At 33.5% G+C, this 19,478-nt stretch overlaps 1 protein-coding gene across 1 annotated transcript; it reads right to left on the bottom strand.

Moving 5' to 3' along the window:
• Positions 1-11,934: 11,934 nt before the first annotated feature.
• On the bottom strand, positions 11,935-19,230 carry LOC139853139 ((S)-8-oxocitronellyl enol synthase CYC2-like). The gene is made up of 3 exons (XM_071842553.1): positions 19,059-19,230; positions 13,442-13,931; positions 11,935-12,406 (listed from the first exon to the last, which is right to left on the bottom strand). The coding sequence occupies exons 1-3, from the start codon at positions 19,228-19,230 to the stop codon at positions 11,935-11,937; spliced, it is 1,134 nt and encodes a 377-aa protein (XP_071698654.1).
• Positions 19,231-19,478: the final 248 nt, after the last annotated feature.

Raw genomic sequence — 19,478 nt, 5'->3', positions numbered from 1 at the left:
CCTTGTCAAATTAGCTTTCTAACGATATAAGGTGCGAGTTCATTGCGAGGTATTTGACCTCTATATGATACGTTTTGTAAACATTTCATTCTTTTGAAAAGGCACACCATAAATGAATATTTAAATCAAAGGTTTTCGACATCTGATGATTTCTATATATAGACAATCACCATAAATAATAGTTTACAATAGTACTTTCAATATTTATAAACAGTCGCATGTATTCTCAGCCCAAAAATATATTGAGTAAAAGGGATCATATGAAACTCACCATAGCAGCATATAAAGTCGTTCACCAAAATGTGATCGAAACTCGGATTACCAAATAATCGTAGATCTCAACCTAGAGAACATATGTTGGTCAATAAACGTCTATCAAGCTAGGTCAGGTCATAGTGTATCACAATCCTAATGCTCAAGATCGACATACAAAAGTTATCCAATGTCGTTTCAAAAAGTCAATTTTGACAGTTGTTTAACAAAACGAGACGTACCTTATATAAGGATTCATTTACTCGGTTGGTAATATTCAAAAATCCAAATTATCAATCTCGTAAACGAGTTGTTTAAATCTTAATTGTAGATTCAAAAGCAATTTCAATTAACGTCAATCATAATTCAGTTGATCATATCTTTTAATCCGTTCATCGAAATTATTCGATATCTAAATGAAAAGTTATTGATTTTTTGCCAGCTTTCCAAAAACATGTATATCATATACTTTTTACCAGTAATATATGTATTTAATTCGTGATTCATTATAACTGTTTAACGACAAAATTTAGCATACAAGCATATATAAATATATATATATATATATACTCGAGCACTAGACATGGATACACAATTAATATATAAAAGATAAAATATGAGTGCTTACGTATAAATATTGAGATTCAATATTGTAGGAAAATACGTAGACGTAACGGAGATGATAAACACTAGATTTGATTCACAAATATACCCCCGAACATTACTCATAACCTCCTTGGCAATAACCCATAATTTTCTTAGCTCTATCCCGCTCAAAAACCCATTTTGAAGGTGACACGCTCATAACCTCGTCATAGTATTTTAGGTATATATAATAATAATAATAATAATAATAATAATAATAATAATAATAATAATAATAATAATAATAATAATAATAATAATAATAATAATAATAATAATAATAATAATAATAATAATATTAATCTTAATAATAATAATAATAATAATAATAATAATAATAATAATAATAATAATAATAATAATAATAATAATAATAATAATATAAAAATAATAATTCGGAGGAATGAACCGAGCTTTTATAATATGTGGCCTGCTATAATACCTCATGCGATCGCATGAGTTTTCAGTGTTTTTGCCATGCGATCGCATGGCCGCCTTATCCGTTTTTGTTTGCTAGTTCGCCGACATCAAATAGTGTGTTACTGTAGCAAATAGTGTTTCACTGTAGCAAATAGTGTTTCACTGTAGCAAATAGTGTTTACTGTAGCAAATAGTGTTTACTGTAGCAAAGTCATTTTACAGTAGCAAATAGTGTTTTACTGTAGGAAAGTCGTTTTTACTTGTACATATATATATATATACATACATATAATTGTTTATGAATCGTCGAGAGTAGTCAAATGTAATGAAACGGTTCTAAAATTTTGAGATTCAACTTCATAGACTTTGCTTATCGTGTCAGAAACGTTAAATCATTTAAAGATAAAGTTTAAATTTGGTCAAAAATTTTTGGGTTGTCACACGTTACTTGTCGAAGTACTTATTTGCTCTTGCGCTCAAGGTTAGATCATAGTCCCACTTTGTACTCTTTTGAACTTACTTTTGGGATGAGAAAACATAAACGCTTCTTTTAACTAAGTGAACACAAGTACATGAAAACAAACATTCTACATACGAGTTTAGAACGAAAATCCTCAATTCGATTATCATTAGTTACACTTGACGGTGTAAGCGAGAACTTATGTTATATGGCCATATGGGTTTGACAAACCCTCATTCGGACGGTTCGCTACCGTTATTCGGATGAAATATATTTTCGAGAAACAGTGTATGTTCTAGCACTATTGTGATGGGGTACTATGGAAGGAAACGTTAAGCTTTGATAATTGGGTGCTCGTGAATATTAACTTTTAGAATGTATTACTATTTTATCAATGTGCAAATCTTGTGGTTCGACTTACATTTACTCACTTACTTATTTAAACCTATGATTTCACCAACGTTTTCGTTGACAGATTCCCTATGTTTTTCTCAGGTCCTTGATCATTAGGTGATACATGCTTCCGCACATTATTTTTGATACTTGCTTTGGATGTCGAGTATACTTGCATATGTGGAGCATCTTTTGACTACTTTAAACTGTGTCGCAAGTGTTTCATTTGTACTTTAAACATCGTTATGTACTAGTTATGGAAACTACTTTTGTAAACTTTGAAACATCCACATTTATGAAATAAATGCGGCATATTTTTGGTCAAACTTTGTCTTAAAGACTTATGACTATGTAATGGGACCTACGTAGACGGTGCCGTCAAACATGATTTGGTCGGGTCTTCAATACATAATTTACATATGTATATATAATACCAAATTCCATAAATTACGGAGAAATTTTCGGAAGATGTCAGGAAAAGTTTACAGTAACAGATACGCTAAGATATGAATTTTGTCTATACACTATTCATGCAATCAATGCAGTAAAACGTGTCTAGACTATGAATGATAAGCAGGTAATTTTCGACAAAAAAATGATAAGCAAAACTTTTGACATGCAGACACGATCGAAGTCCAGACTTACTAATGCATCCTAACAACTATCAGTTAGACACACTCATGCAAGACCTGGTTCGCTAGGACCAACGCTCTGATACCAACCGTGACGATCGCTCCAAATCCATATGGACAATATGTCATTCATTGATTTCATTGCGAGGTATTTGACCTCTATATTATACGTTTTGTAAACATTGCATTCTTTTAAAAATGCACACCATAAATGAATATTTAAATCAAAGGTTTTTCATTTGATGATTTATACATATAGACAATCACCGTAAATAATAGTTTACAATAGTACTTCCGTTGACAATGCAGTCAAAATAAGATACATGGTGATGATTTGGTGAATGCAACGTTTCCTTGAAAAATATGCCATGTATGACTCCATGCACATAGCTTGTATAACACATAAGCAAATAGCGGAAGACTTCTAGGAAACCTGAGAATAAACATGCTAACAAGTGTCAAAGCAAAGGTTGGTGAGTTCATAGTTTTATTGTTTCGTATAATCTGTATATAAAGGTGGATCACAAGATTTCAGTTGTTTCATCCAGAAACGTTTATCAAAATATTCTACGAAATTGAGCACCCTGGTAACTAAGCTTTAACGTCTATAATAAGTACCCCTATTTTAACATACATGCAACTAACATGTACAATACACGCAAACCAACATATATTAACTCAAATAGCATACGTCTGTTTTATAGTTCAGGCTAGGGTTTCTATACCTGGAACAGACGGGGATGTCAAGCCCTATGGATCCATATATAACTACTCGCGCCCACCAGTTCTTATAACCGGCAGTTACTAGTTACCAAAGCTAAGGGATTTTCGGTTCAAACTCGGTGTAGAATTTAGTATGTACTTGTATCCATTGCGTTTAAAATAAAGTGCATGTATTCTCAGCCCAAAAATATAGATTGCAAAAGCAATTAAAAAGGGAGCAAATGAAACTCACCTTAGCAGCATATAAAGTTGTTCATCGTAATGTGACCGAAACTCGGATTACCAAATAATCGTAGATTTCAACCTAGAGAACATATGTTGGTCAATAAATGTCTATCAAGCTAGGTCAGGTCATAGTGTATCACAATCCTAATGCTCGATATCGTCATACAAAAGTTATCCAATGTTGTTTCAAAAAGTCAATTTTGATAATAGTTCAACAAACGAGACGTACCTTATATAAAGATTCATTTACTCGGCTGGTAGTATTTAAAAATCCATTTTATCAATCTTATAAAAAAGTTGTTTAAATCTTAATTGCAGATTCAAAAGCAATTTTAATTATCGTCAATCATAATTCAGTTGATCATATCTTTTAATCCGTTCATCAAAACTATTCGATATCTAAATGAAAAGTCATTGATTTTTCGCCAGCTTTTCAAAAACATGCATATCATATACTTTTTACCAGTAATATATGTATTTAATTCGTGATTCATTATAAACTGTTTAGCGATGAAATTTAGCATACAAGCATGTATAAATATATATACTCGAGCACTAGACATGGATACACAATTAATATATAAAAGATAAAATATGAGTGCTTACGTATCAATATTGAGATTCAATATTGTAGGAAAGTACGTAGACACAATAGAGATGATAAACACTAGTTTGACTCACGAACAAAACCCTCGAACAATACCCATAACCTCTTTAGTAATAACCCATATTTTCCTTAGCTCTATCCCGCTTGAAAATCCATTTTGAAAGTGACACGCTCATGACCTCGTCGTAGTATTTTATGTATAATACTAATTAATAATAATACTACTAATAATATTAAGATAAATAATAATATTAATCTTAATAATAATAATAATAATAATAATAATAATAATAATAATAATAATAATAATAATAATAATAATAATAATAATAAATATATATATATATATATATACACGGAGAAATATAGATAGAAGAAGAAAGTGTGCATAAACTGAAAGAATTCGATCAAATTTATAGATGTGGCCTGCAATCTCAGCTCATGCGATCGCATGAGAAGTGTATGGGGAACTCATGCGATCGCATGAGGTCCCTGTCCAGCTCAAAAGTTGTTTGTCACATTGTTTGTCGACATAATTATAAATAATATATATAATATATATAATTTAAATAATTAATTATATATTATATTAAATTCACGTGCATAGTTGACTTGTAATTTTTGTTCCGATAAGTCGTATGTCATCACTTGACTTATGTCCCGGTTTCGGTTTCTCGAACGCATTTTCGTATGCTTAGAAAACTAATACTTTTCGTTTCGCGAATCGTACCTTTGTCAAAATATAGTCTTAAATTATCCATAAACTATACCACTCAAAATGTATCTTAAACTTTCGAGTGTTTTGGTTATTTACTTCCATAAATCATCGTCTCGTAGTATATACATATATACATATATACATTTTTCATTTTGAAATAGTATTTTACTGTAGCAAAGTTACTGTAGCAAATAGTGATTTTCGAAAACACTGTAGCTTTTCGGGTACTGTAGCAATTTGAAAATACTGTAGCAATTTAGTGTTTTACTGATTCATCTTAAACGTTTTAGTTAACTTATCTAAATATCAATCGAATCAATAATCGAATGTTACCATCGTTTACTAAATAACTTGAAATCATATATATATATATATATATATATATATATATATATATATATATATATATATATATATATATATATATATACACACACATTAAGTTATATATATATTGTTCGTGAATCTTCGAGAATAGTCAAAGAATAATTGATTACATGAATATAGTTCCAAAACTTGAGACTCAACATTACAGACTTTGCTTATCGTGTCGAAAACATTAAATCACTTAAAGATAAAGTTTAAATTTGGTCAGAAATTTCCGGGTCGTCACAGTACCTACTCGTTAAAGAAATTTCATCCCGAAATTTGAGTGAGGTCGTCATAGCTAACAGTAAAAATGTTTTCATGACGAATATTAGTTGATAATTAGAGTTTTATCACCGTTGAATAATATGGATAAAACAATCCAATTACTCGAAGCGTATGAGGGAAGTTATCGTAATAGAGTGAAATGAGAAAATAGAGATTCGCTTTAACTCTTGACGTAGTAACGATTGATTTCCGGAATTTAAGGAATAGAAAATCTTCTTAATTTAAATAAGATTTGATTCCTTGAAATTTGCGAAAATTAGGATTTTCTTTGATTAAATGTGTAATCTGCCTTGATTGCTATGCCTGATATTTCGCTATAAATTGACCTCTTCAGTTTCATTTATTTTTACCACTCCTATAATCTTCTTCCTTATTTCATACTTCCAAAAGATTGTGAAAATGCTTCATCCAGTTCTGATTCTTGATATACTCCTAACTTTCATATCTGTCATTCTTCTTTTTCATCTACCACCAGAGGAAGTTATTTTCTTCTATCACTACCTTAGGGTTATAGTGTTTTTCATTCTCCCGTGTCTTTATATTTGCTATACGCATTGATATACATGGTTTGTAAATTTTGGATTTGTTATCGGGCTTATATTCTCCTTTATATTTCAGAGCTCCATGTTTTCGATTTCTCTTCCCGAATTTAAGTCAAGCGAATAATGGTCCAGAATTCATAGGTATGGATTTTGAAATGAACATGGTTAATGTTCTAAGAAAAGAATTGTAATGACACGATCTTGATTTGTCAAATTACCAGAATATCCGGAAAAGACCGAATCATCAAGAAATATATTTTCTTGATATATTTAGAGATTATATAGAATGAAAGAGTTATGTAACATGGTTCATGATGAGGGTGGGATCTATGAACCTTTATCACGTTCCATTAGAAACTCAGCATGACTTACTGTAATATAATCACGTTGATCAAGTGTCATTATATTATACTAACTCATGCTTCAGCTCCCAACACCACTTCAAAATATTCATATTTTAAACTCGAAGGTTTCAGAATTTAGAAACTAAAATAGTTTCTTTTATGATGTTACACAGATATCGCCAGGAGAAAATTGATTTCCGATAAGAATGATTATGGAATTATCTCCAGAAATATGGAGGATATTTATAATGAAAGACACGATGATATCTTAGAATTTATAATATCAGAGGATGGTGAAGAATATTGTCCGCAAGGGTTTAGATTCGGAAGCAAGGTATTAGTTAATGGCTTCAGCAGATACTGAATCATTTGGATTCTTTGAAGGCAGGTTTATTCTTTGTGATTTGTCCACAGCCTCCTTCATACTTTGCTCAATCCGTTTTTCAGTACCAAACTTTCTCTTTTTCTGTGCTTTTCCAACACACTACTCTTTATCATCAAACTTTTTACTATTAAGGTCGTTTACAGTTTTTGCTGCTTCATCAGTATTTTTCAAAATTTCGAGAAGGTAGTTCGCAGTTTAGGGTGTTTTTCAGAAACTTCACATTCAAAATATGTAAGTCCAGAAGATAGATGTTATATGTACACATATAACTGTTGGCGTAGACATGCTGCAAGATTTTAAAATACTGTTTGCTAATTCCCGATGAGTCGTATGGCAATTCTCGTTACAAGATGCGGATGAGTAAATGATAGGGTTCTGATAAATATAACGATTTTTCAGAAAATCCTAGATCATTACGGTTGCTGATAAGTTTATTGCTAATGTGGTGGAACATGAAAGGTTCCCCAGTAACAAGAACGTATATGTCAAGGTTATAATAAGGCAGATCTGAAAAGTCGAAGTTGACTGGTTAGAAGTGTGGTAAAACTGGATACTTTGAAAAGGATTTGTAAGATTATTTTTGGTAATGACAACATTAAAGGATCTTGCACAGTTTTAAAGTCAAAGTATAGTTTTGAAAGATGTAGTGATCTAAGAATGATGTCACTGGTTTAGAGTTATGACTTGGATTCTGATCCGTCAATATCAGGATATGTAATTGAATTTGTATGAAAACTATTGTATATCATTGTGAGCATGGTTAATAAATTTGTGAATCAAAGTTGAAGAATGTACAGTGTAACATATTAATTGCGAACTTATATATTTCCCGGGTATTACCTACCCGTTAAAGATTTCACAATTAATACTTTGTACAAAAGAATTTTTATTACCGTCTTTATGAAAATATATGTATGTATATTTTCTTCAGATGTAACACAGATTTAATGAGTTAATATCATATTAAACTCATTTAATTTTTGGCTGGATTAGAAATGAATAATCTCTAAAACATTAAAGATTTCATAATCTTCGTGGAGTATTTTACTAATGTAATCAATACTTCGTTATTCAGTTTTATTGATATTTCCTTAGTGAATCATGTTGGTGCTTATGGAACTCTTGCTAACTTCGTAAGGTAAAAATGATGTTTTCTGGAAAGTTTCGAGTATATCGAAAATGAAAATGTAAAATCAATTATGTAATTGAATAATACACTTGGTGGAATTCATTAAGTTGAAACAGAGATTGTAGTTAACAATGGTTAAGTTGTTATGGAAGGATGTACATCATTGCATATTAGTAACATGAACTAACCGAGTAGTACCTACCAGTTAAGATTCACACGTAATAGCTTAGTACGAAAAGATTTATTTTGATTTCAAAATTCATATATATTAAATATACATAAAATTTCTTCAGGGGAAATGAGTTAATACTTCATCGGTTATTGTTGCTGGTATTTCTTGGTAACTACGGTGCGTATGACGTTGATGCTCGTGGAACAGATTGTGAAGTTGAGGTTTGCGATGCGAATATTGTTGGTGGTGGTAATGGTACTGTTGGTGTTGTTGTCGGTGGTACTGTTGATGCCGGTGATGCTGCTGGTGCTTGTAACCTTTGCACCATATTCTCCAAAGCTACTACCCGAGCGCGAAGCTCATTGACTTCTTCTACTACACCGGGATGATTGGCGGTTCGGACGAGCGGATGAATAAGATCCAGAATTTGAGATAGTATATTATCGTGACGAGATACTCTGGAAATGAGAGAGAAAATGGTGTCTCGAACAGGGGTACTTATTATAGACGTTAAAGCTTAGTTACCAGGGTGCTCAATTTCGTAGAATATTTTGATAAACGTTTCTGGATGAAACAACTGAAATCTTGTGATCCACCTTTATATACAGATTATGCGAAACACTAAAACTATGAACTCACCAACCTTTGTGTTGACACTTGTTAGCATGTTTATTCTCAGGTTCCTAGAAGTCTTCCGCTGTTTGCTTATATGTTAGACAAGCTATGTGCATGGAGTCTTACATGGCATATTTATCAAGGAAACGTTGCATTCACCAAATCATCACCATGTATCTTATTTTGACTGCATTGTCAAAGGAAGTACTATTGTAAACTATTATTTACGGTGATTTTCTATATGTAGAAATCATCAGATATCGAAAACCTTTGATTTAAATATTTATTTATGGTGTGCCTTTTCAAAAGAATGCAATGTTTACAAAAGTATCATATAGAGGTCAAATACCTCGCAATGAAATCAATGAATGACGTGTTCGTCTATATGGATTTGGAGCGATCGTCACATATTACTTACATCAAGGACAGAGCAAAACAGCAGACGCAACCGGGTACGTGACTGACTGAAGAAGAAAAACAACAAACAAACATGAACAAAATTACATTGAGATCATATTCTATCATTATTTATACATAAAAGAACGACAACCACAATAACATCAATAGTTTCTGAGACAGCGAACAATAGAAAAAAAATGGTTTCATTCATGCGCAAATGGTTTAAAACTGAGATAACTCATAATATGAACTTACCAAAAGCTAGAAAGTATAGTTATAGATGATTTTATAGAAAAAGAAAGATCAGAGCTTCAAATGGTCATCACATCCCTGAAGGTCACTAATTTTAATTCTAAATCACAATACAGTAACACTTTATATTCTAGGTCTGTAAACCCTAATGTCGATTTCACATTTCACACTTGACTTAAGGTATGACCAGAGGTTAGAATAACCTGATACAATCGACTATATAATATCCATAGAGCAGATGAAGATGACGTTCAGAGGCATAATAAAGAAGTAAGTTAATACCTAACCTGATACAGTCGACAATAATATGAAGATGACGGCCAAAAGCAAAAAAAGAAAGAAAGTGAAGAAAATTGGGGGAAAATAGTTAAGTACCTGATGCTTTCCTTAATTGAAGGATTATGACATGGCTGATGAAGAAGGATATCAAAAATTAACTCGGTTAAAGTGAGGTGTAGTTAGGGCTTAGATTGGATTGAGTGAACGTTATTTTGTGGAAGCTGGTGGAAGTTGGTAGAAGAGTTGGATCGAATGTTATGCTGGGGAAGAAGGTAGAAGAGGCTAGAAGTTGTGCCCTTCGTAATAGGGTAAAAGGATAATAGTCCGCTCAAATTTTAGGTTACAATGGTGTTTTGGTAATCAAACAATTAATGGAGATGATTATGATGTCATTAGGAAATTCAGAGAAAATAAATGGTTTGGATTAGTTTTAAAATATCTAATGAAGAGCTAGAATTGATTGTTATTAGTTTAGATGACCTATTTTTAATTTTATTATTATATATAAAAGAGATTATTATTATTATTATTATTATTATTATTATTATTATTATTATTATTATTATTATTATTATTATTATTATTATTATTATAAATACGATAAAGTTTCCATCATACTAATTATAACATACGGAATATAAAATAAATAAAAAGGACTTGACTGACTTCAATGATATCACAAGTGTGTTCTCGGGATTCTCTACTACTTGTGAATACAAAAATCACATATATAACACCTATACATTAGTATCCTTCCATTACACATATAAAAGCAACAAGTGTACAATGAGTACATCATCAAAGTCACCTTGCGCAAAGCAATTTTCCTTTTTGGCTTTCCCCCGACGTGTTCATATGGCGGTACAACATCACTATATACTAAAACCTTGACACACATACCAAAATCAGATCTATTTTATGTATTCTCCACATGAAAAGAGAATAAAAGAAAAGAAAAAATATTTCCACCACAACATTTACTATATTTACTTGAATGTACTAAATTACCCTTAATAATGGCTTACACAGTTTTCTTATTATAATCAAATAAGGGATATTTTGGGAACAAACTTATGAAATGATGGTGGAAGAATAAATTTTGAAGGTGGAAATATCACCTCCAAGAAAGAAATAAGTGATTAGCAAATATTCATTTTATGATACAAGCATATTAAACCAAAACATATTTCCTACGTCCTACAAAAAGTGTCTCTTTTGACTATACGTTAAATTTAATATATATATATATATATATATATATATGTTAATGAATTGTTTAATGTATCATTAATTAATGTTTATAAAGAGTATCTAACAAATTATTTGTTGTACTTAATATTAAATTTAAATTTCTAATGATAAAAGAGACATAGATGAAACTTTAATGATTTTATAATTGTTTTTTAAAGTAAATGACAATAATATTTGAACAAACTAGTAAGGTGAACAATTTTTATAGTATGAATGAAATATTTTATTTGTTACACATAATAGGCAACCGAAACATATATAGAGAAACAAATTAAATCAGAATCCTTATTAATTTATGTGAACAAACTAAATTACACAACTGCAATCCTTATTTTATGGGATCGATAATAATCTTTATAAAAGACAAACTCACATAACATATATGAATATTTTCACGAATATAACACATTATTACCGTTCATCACTAAACCCGGACCTATAAGACTGTTTCTAACCCAGCGTCACTTTTTCCCCGTCATCACACATGGCAAGTTGTTTGACGCCCTTGACGCCCCTAACGCGGCGTCAAAATTTGACGCCCGGGGCGTCAGTCGGAAATTTCACGGGTGTGTCACTTTAGTTTCAGCCAATCAGATTTTTTCGAATATTTTTATATATTATTAATTAATATATTTTATACCCAACTACCAATAATATTTTACCACATCACCCATTCACACATTTAACCCTCAAATTTGACACTCCCCTTTATTTAACTTCATCTCTTAACCTCCCCTTTATTTAACTTCATCTCTTGACCTTGCCACATCACCAAAAAATACATCACTTGACTTTGATGTCACCGTCACGGTTAGAAACAGTCTAAGGAAAGGCACTTTAGTTCATTGGGAGAATTTTCATTTGTCTATACTTGTCAACCCAATTTGCTATGCTCCTAAGTGTGTCTGCATACCCAGGGAACCCGAATTCTCGACTCTTATTCATGCTACAAACATGTTGAAACTCCTGTTTTAAAATCATCTGCATTCCATAAAAACATGTTATTTCCTCCATTTTAGTCTTGTAAAGTCCATTCTCTTCGACTATACTATCCCAAACGTGTCCTTTATCCTTCATGAATGCCACACAATCAAACTCGTCTTTTTCGTGGAACGGAACAAACTCGATATCAAACACATTACAAATTACTTTCCATAACTGTTTCCATGTGAACACGTCACCATTTGTGCAATTAAAAGCTTGAAATTTAGCCTTTTCAGTTACACATGCCCAAATCTGTTGCTCAGCTAGCACTCTCACATCTGTTGCATCCCAAAAGTGCTCCCAGGTGTATTTATTTCCAACATATCTGTAGGATATGGCTTAATGATTATACTCGTAAACGTAGTAGAATACATGTATAATAGACTCATTCATATAATCTGTACAATACTTTGTAAAACTCTTTCCGTTCCAATTTTATTATTTTTGAACAAAATCACGCAGAAAGAACTTTTCCCCTTAATTTAATTGTCTCTAGACAAAATATTCCCTCTGTCCAATTCTACTACTTTCAAAGTTTTATACATCAAACGTATAAAAAACATTATTGTAACACCCCAGCTTAACACTTACCAGGAGGTCACCCATCCACGCTTAACCATAACGTGCTCACACTTCTACTCGGCCTGTGGTCCCAAAACGCGTTGTGTCATTTAAGCGTGGGTATTACCTTATAATCCCATGATCACTCATGTATGTGGGTGATGTGGGATTTGACTAGGGTGTTACAATTATCCTTTAACTTCTCTTTTTATCCATTAATTTATAAGAAAAGAAATAATTAATTTACTACAACTCAAAAAAAAAAAATATTGAACTTCAGATTTAGGACGGAGAAAACATCCTTTATCAATCCAAATGTAAGTACGTAGTTTCGGTTATTCTTTGAATCAAATTTATTTACCTACTCTTTTTGAAAAAATTATAACTTGGAATGATTTTGCTTTCAACACTCTAAATTTTATATTTTTACTACTACTATTTATGAAATTATTTTTAAATGTTTTATTATAATTTTTAAATTCATTTTCAAATGTTTTCGATTCGATTGTATTTTGCTTGGGGCATCATTTTTTTGGACTTTTCCCATTTGCTATAAAGTTTATAAGTTTGATTTTTCACCAAAAAGTATGTTTTATTGTGCATCTTATAATATTTTGGTTTCTCTAGCTTGGTGGAGATGGTTTATATTTTACACAAAATATGAATATTAACATTTTAGTCTTCGGTTCATATGTCAGATATATAGTTTAAAGATACATCAACATATATGTACATATATAAATTAAATATTAGAATAATTAAGTTAAAAATATACTGTATCATATAACAACATATATACCTGAATGGATAGTTTTCACGTTTGCATATTGATGCATAAACAAAAAGTGTGAGAGCAACGTTAAAGAAACTTCTTGTTGATGCACCTACGATTGCAGAAGCCCGATGTACAGAATGGCTAAAAGAGTTTGAGTATGAAGCTAAAATGTCTTCCAGATCATGGTAGAAATTTGGAAATGGCAGTCTAGGATAATCCTCTTTAAATGGTGGAACAGGAGGGGCGAGTTCAGACGAAAATTTAGGGTCAAAAACCGGCCCAAGATATTGTTTTGTGCCTGTTTGCAATGTCACGCTACTAAGTTTTGTGTCTGGAGCAGAAGTTAATGCCTTAAGGACATTAGACAGCATAGTTGAGTTATGAGAAATGTTTTCTTCTTCAGTTTGATTTACACTTAAAGCTAGCCAAAAGAGATGAGTGATTTGAGAAGAAAGTGGTGAGAGGATTTTGTGAGTGTTTTCTTGGTCTAGTGTGTCTAAATTGATGTATTTGTCGAGTAGGGACTGTTGAAATATTCAAGTGAACAAGTGGTGGATGGTAGGTGGCTAACTTGTGAAGACTTTTATTTGGCAACTACACCAACCAAGTTTGAATCAATTTGCTATGTGTTTGGTGCCTACAATTTGAGGAATACAAATTAGACTTTTGGATCATGCATTCACAATCTCACCAACCTTCATTTGAGTAGTATAAATAGAGCTCAACTTATGCTCATTTAATCATCCCAAAAACACATTCTTCATTCATGTACTAAAAGCAATATAGAGAGTTTGTGAGTGTGTCTCCTAATTACAAGAAATATAAAGATTAGTGTTTATCCTTGTAATTAGAGAGAAGTGTAATTCCTATTATTCTTATTAGTAAAACATTTTCTTTCCTTGCCCGTGGTTTTTACTCTATTGGGGTTTTCCACGTTAAATCTCGGTGTCTCTTTATTGTCGCTATTTCATATATTACTAGCGGTTTGCTATAATTCGGTATCGCTTTTCTCAACAAGTGGTATCAGAGCTAAGGTCTAATATCTTGTGTGTATTAATCTACTTATCGTATGCTCTGTGGTTTCCACACTGGTGGACTTTCACATCAGAAAATAAGTAAGGTTATTTTCACTCGATAAAAGTTCTCAAGTACTATTTCTCGAAAAGTAGTATTGTCGAAAAGAAGATTGTAATTATAGCAATGTCTACAAAATTCGAAATTGAAAAGTTCAACGGGAGTAACTTCTCGTTATGGAAACTAAAGATGAAAGCTATCCTGAGAAAGGATAAGTGTTTGGCGGCCATCAGTGGACGTTCCGCCGAAGTCACTGATGAAAAATGGGAAGAGATGGACGGCCAGGCTATCGCAAATCTTCATCTGGCACTAGCAGATGGCGTTTTGTCTAGCATAGAAGAAAAGAAGACGGCGAAAGAGATTTGGGATCACCTCGTAAAATTGTACGAGACCAAATCACTCCACAACAAGATATTCCTTAAGAGGAAACTTTATGCGCTACGCATGAATGAATCTACTTCAGTTAATGAGCATATTAATTCTTTGAATACTCTATTTTCTCAACTCGCATCATTAAGTTGCAATATAGAGCCAAAAGAATGTGCTGAACTTTTACTTCAGAGTTTACCTGATTCGTATGATCAACTCATTATTAACTTAACCAATAATGTTCTCTCGGAGTATCTAGTCTATGATGAAGTTGCGGCTGCTATTCTAGAAGAAGAAAATCGGCGCAATAACAAGGAGGACAAACAGGCCGGTTCACGACAAGTGGAGGCCTTATTGGTGTCAGGAGGGAGATCAACGGAACGTGGCCCAAGTGGGAGTCACAATCACGGTAAACCAAAGTCTAAAAAGAAGAAGACCTATACATGCTACAATTGTGGCAAGAAAGGTCACCTGAAGAAGGATTGTCGGAGTTTAAATAACTCCCTCAAGGAAATATTGCAAGCACTTCAGATGATGGGACTGCTTTGGTTAGTGAGGCAGTGGTAGCAAATGAAGGCAGAAAGACATTTGTTGATGTCTGGTTATTTGACTCGGGAGCTACTTTTCACATGACCCCTAGAAGAGAATGGTTCAAACAATATGAACGTATCTCAGGAGGATCTGTATACAGTTGCAATGATCATGAACTAAAGATCATTGGAATTAGAGATATCGTTTTGAAAATGCATGATGGTACAGTTCGTACTATTCAAGGTGTGCGACACGTGGAGGGTTTGAAGAAGAACTTATTGTCTTTAGGACAATTGGATGATCTTGGTTGTAAGATGGTGATACATGAGAAGATCATGATAATCAAGAAAGGCGCGGTTGTACTTATGAAAGGAGAAAAGGTGGGTGCTAATTTATACATTCTGAAAGGCGAGACGGTACAGGAATCGGAAGCATCTGTTGCTTCGAATAGTTCAAGTGATAAAGTTGCTATGACATGGCATCAAAAGCTTGGACACATGTCTGAACAAGGTATGAAGATTCTTGTTGAAAGAAATCTTATTCCTGGTCTTACAAAGGTATCACTACCTTTCTGTGAGCATTGTGTAATCAGCAAGCAGCATCGCCTGAAGTTTAACACATCAAATTCTAGAAGTAAATTGATTCTAGAATTGGTTCACTCTGATGTGTGGCAAGCACCAGTTCAATCCCTAGGAGGAGCAAAGTATTTTGTATCATTTATTGATGATTACACTAGGAGATGTTGGGTGTACCCAATCAAGAGAAAGGCGGATATGTTTGAAGTTTTCAAAATTTACAAAGCGCGGGTTGAAATTGAATCTGGTAAAAAGATCAAGTGTTTAAGGACTGATAATGGAGGAGAATACACTGGTGATGAATTTAATAAGTTCTGCAAACAAGAAGGTATCAAAAGGCAGTTCACGACGGCATACACTCCTCAACAAAACGGAGTGGCAGAGCGGATGAACAGAACCTTATTAGATAGAACAAGGGCAATGTTGGCAACTGCAAGCTTGGGAAAATCATTCTGGGCAGAAGCAGTAAGTACTGCCTGTTACGTGATAAATCGGTCATCATCAACTGCAATTGAGTTGAAATCGCCGATGGAAATGTGGACTGGAAAACCAGTTAATTATTCTGACCTTCATATATTTGGAAGTCCTGTGTACGCAATGTACAATTCTCAAGAAACGACAAAGTTGGATCCGAAGTCCAGAAAGTGTTTGTTCTTGGGGTATGCTGATGGAGTTAAGGGGTATCGCTTGTGGGACCCCACTGCCCACAAAGTAGTCATCAGCAGAGATGTTGTCTTTACAGAAGACAAAGATCTTGAAGATGTTAGCACTTCAAAAGAAACTATACCTATACAGGTTGGAAATGAATTTCATAAAGATTCTTCTGAAGCAGTACCAGAGCACGATGAAAATCAAGTAGTCGTTGATGAAACTCCAGTGACTAGTATTTCTAATCGGGAACGGAAACGTCCAGGGTGGCACTCGGATTATATTATGGAAAGCAATGTTGCATATTGTCTTCTAATAGAGGAAGGAGAGCCAACAACTCTTCGCGAGGCACTGAATCATTCAGATGCATCTAAGTGGATGACGGCTATGCAGGAAGAAATTGAAGCTCTTCATAAAAATAAAACATGAGAACTTGTGCCATTGCCGAAAGGTAGAAAACCTATTGGAAATAAATGGGTGTATAAGATCAAGCGAAATGGCGATGATCAAGTGGAGCGGTATCGTGCAAGACTGGTGGTTAAAGGATATGCTCAGAAAGAAGGTACGGACTTTAATGAAATATTTTCTCCTGTGGTTCGACTTACAACAATTCGAGTAGTTCTAGTGATGTGTGCTACATTTGATTTGCATCTAGAGCAGCTAGATGTGAAAACTGCATTTCTTCATGGAAATCTCGAAGAAGAAATTTATATGCTTCAACCAGAAGGTTTTGAACTACAAGGAAAAAAGAACTTGGTTTGCAGGTTAAAGAAATCTCTGTATGGTCTCAAACAGGCGCCGAGATGTTGGTACAAGAGATTTGATTCTTTCATAATGAGCCTTGAATATAACAGACTTTATGCAGACCCTTGTGCATATTTCAAGAGGTTTGGGGACAATGATTTTGTCATTTTGCTATTATATGTAGACGACATGTTGGTTGCAGGCCCCAACAAAGTTCGTATTAATAAGCTGAAGGCTCAATTGGCTAGGGAGTTTGAAATGAAAGACTTGGGTGCCGCAAACAAGATTCTAGGGATGCAAATTCACCGAGACAGAGATAATAGGAAGATTTGGCTTTCTCAAAAGAATTATTTGAAGAAAGTCTTGCAGCGCTTCAATATGCAAGATAGTAAGCCAATCTCAACCCCACTTCCTACTAATCTCAAGTTATCCTCCGTTATGTGTCCTAGCAGTGAATACGAGAGGAAAGAGATGTCTCGCGTACCGTATGCATCAGCAGTGGGAAGTTTAATGTTCGCAATGATATGTACAAGACCAGACATTGCACATGCAGTGGGAGTAGTTAGTCGGTACATGGCGAATCCTGGTAAAGAGCATTGGAATGCGGTAAAAAGGATCCTTAAATATATCAAGGGAACCTTAGATGTTGCATTATGTTATGGGGAACCGAAATTTATTGTCAAAGGGTATGTTGATTTAGATTATGCAGGTGATATCGATAAAAGTAAATCTACCACTGCATATGTTTTCACACTTTGTGGTGGAATAGTAAGTTGGGTTTCAAAACTGCAGTCAGTTGTGGCGACGTCAACAACAGAGGCAGAATATGTAGCAGCTACTCAAGCTACTAAAGAGGCAGTATAGTTGAAGATGTTGTTGGAGGAACTCGGATACAAACAAAAGAATATCACTCTATTTTGTGACAACCAGAGTGCCTTGCATCTTACAAGGAATCCGGCATTTCATTCAAAGACAAAGCATATACGAGTTCAGTATCACTTCGTTCGTGAGAAAGTGGAAGAAGGAACCGTGGATATGCAGAAAATTCATACTGACGACAATGTGGCCGATTTTCTAACAAAGTCAATCAACCGTGACAAGTTTATTTGGTATCGTTCCTCATGCGGCCTAGCGGAAACGTAAGCAACATCATTGGCAAGGAAGGATTATCGTGTGAAGATTGATTAAGCTTCAATCGAATCTTCAAGTGGGAGATTGTTGAAATATTCAAGTGAACAAGTGGTGGATGGTAGGTGGCTAACTTGTGAAGACTTTTATTTGGCAACTACACCAACCAAGTTTGAATCAATTTGCTATGTGTTTGGTGCCTACAATTTGAGGAATACAAATTAGACTTTTGATCATGCATTCACAATCTCACCAACCTTCATTTGAGTAGTATAAATAGAGCTCAACTTATGCTCATTTAATCATCCCAAAAACACATTCTTCATTCATGTACTAAAAGCAATATAGAGAGTTTGTGAGTGTGTCTCCTAATTACAAGAGATATAAAGATTAGTGTTTATCCTTGTAATTAGAGAGAAGTGTAATTCCTATTATTCTTATTAGTAAAACGTTTTCTTTCCTTGCCCGTGGTTTTTACCCTATTGGGGTTTTCCACGTTAAATCTCGGTGTCTCTTTATTGTCGCTATTTCATATATTACTAGCGGTTTGCTATAATTCGGTGTCGCTTTTCTCAACAGGGACGACAGAAACCATGTTGGTAGTGGCTGTCGTGAAACACCATAGACGGTCCAAGGACCGCCGAGTACCGTTGGCTTCTTTAAGCACTCGATTAATGAAACGCCCACCATGCCGGTGACCCCGACAATAAGAGCGACATTTGATGTTGTGTTTTCTTGCATCATTTTTTGCAAATTATATTGGAGAGGAAGAGGGATGGGAAATATGAGAAGAAAGGTTGAACTTATATAATGAGATGAGTACGTCACTCATGTTTATTAATCCTTCCCGGTCAACTGTTACTTTACTTGTCGTTGTAATCGTGATGGGGAGATTAATTTAGTATTTTGGAGTTTAAGGATTTTTGACTGTACCGTGATAGTGATTAGTATCAATTTTTGAATTGAAATAGCGTGAGTGTTAAATTATTATA

Source organism: Rutidosis leptorrhynchoides, chromosome 1 (genome assembly GCF_046630445.1).
Source record: "Rutidosis leptorrhynchoides isolate AG116_Rl617_1_P2 chromosome 1, CSIRO_AGI_Rlap_v1, whole genome shotgun sequence".
In the NCBI taxonomy this organism is placed as follows: domain Eukaryota; kingdom Viridiplantae; phylum Streptophyta; class Magnoliopsida; order Asterales; family Asteraceae; genus Rutidosis; species Rutidosis leptorrhynchoides.
The sequence above is the reverse complement of the archived record's forward strand: the minus strand, read 5'-3'. Positions and strand labels throughout refer to the sequence as shown.

Coding starts and splice junctions, on each gene's coding strand:
- LOC139853139 (XM_071842553.1), bottom strand. CDS start 19,230: ATGATGCAAGAAAACACAACATCAAATGTCGCTCTTATTGTCGGGGTC. Junction 13,932..19,058: donor GTTTCTGTCGTCCCTGTTGA/GAAAAGCGACAC, acceptor AGTCCCTACTCG/ACAAATACATCAATTTAGAC. Junction 12,407..13,441: donor CGTGAAAACTATCCATTCAG/GTATATATGTTG, acceptor CATATCCTACAG/ATATGTTGGAAATAAATACA.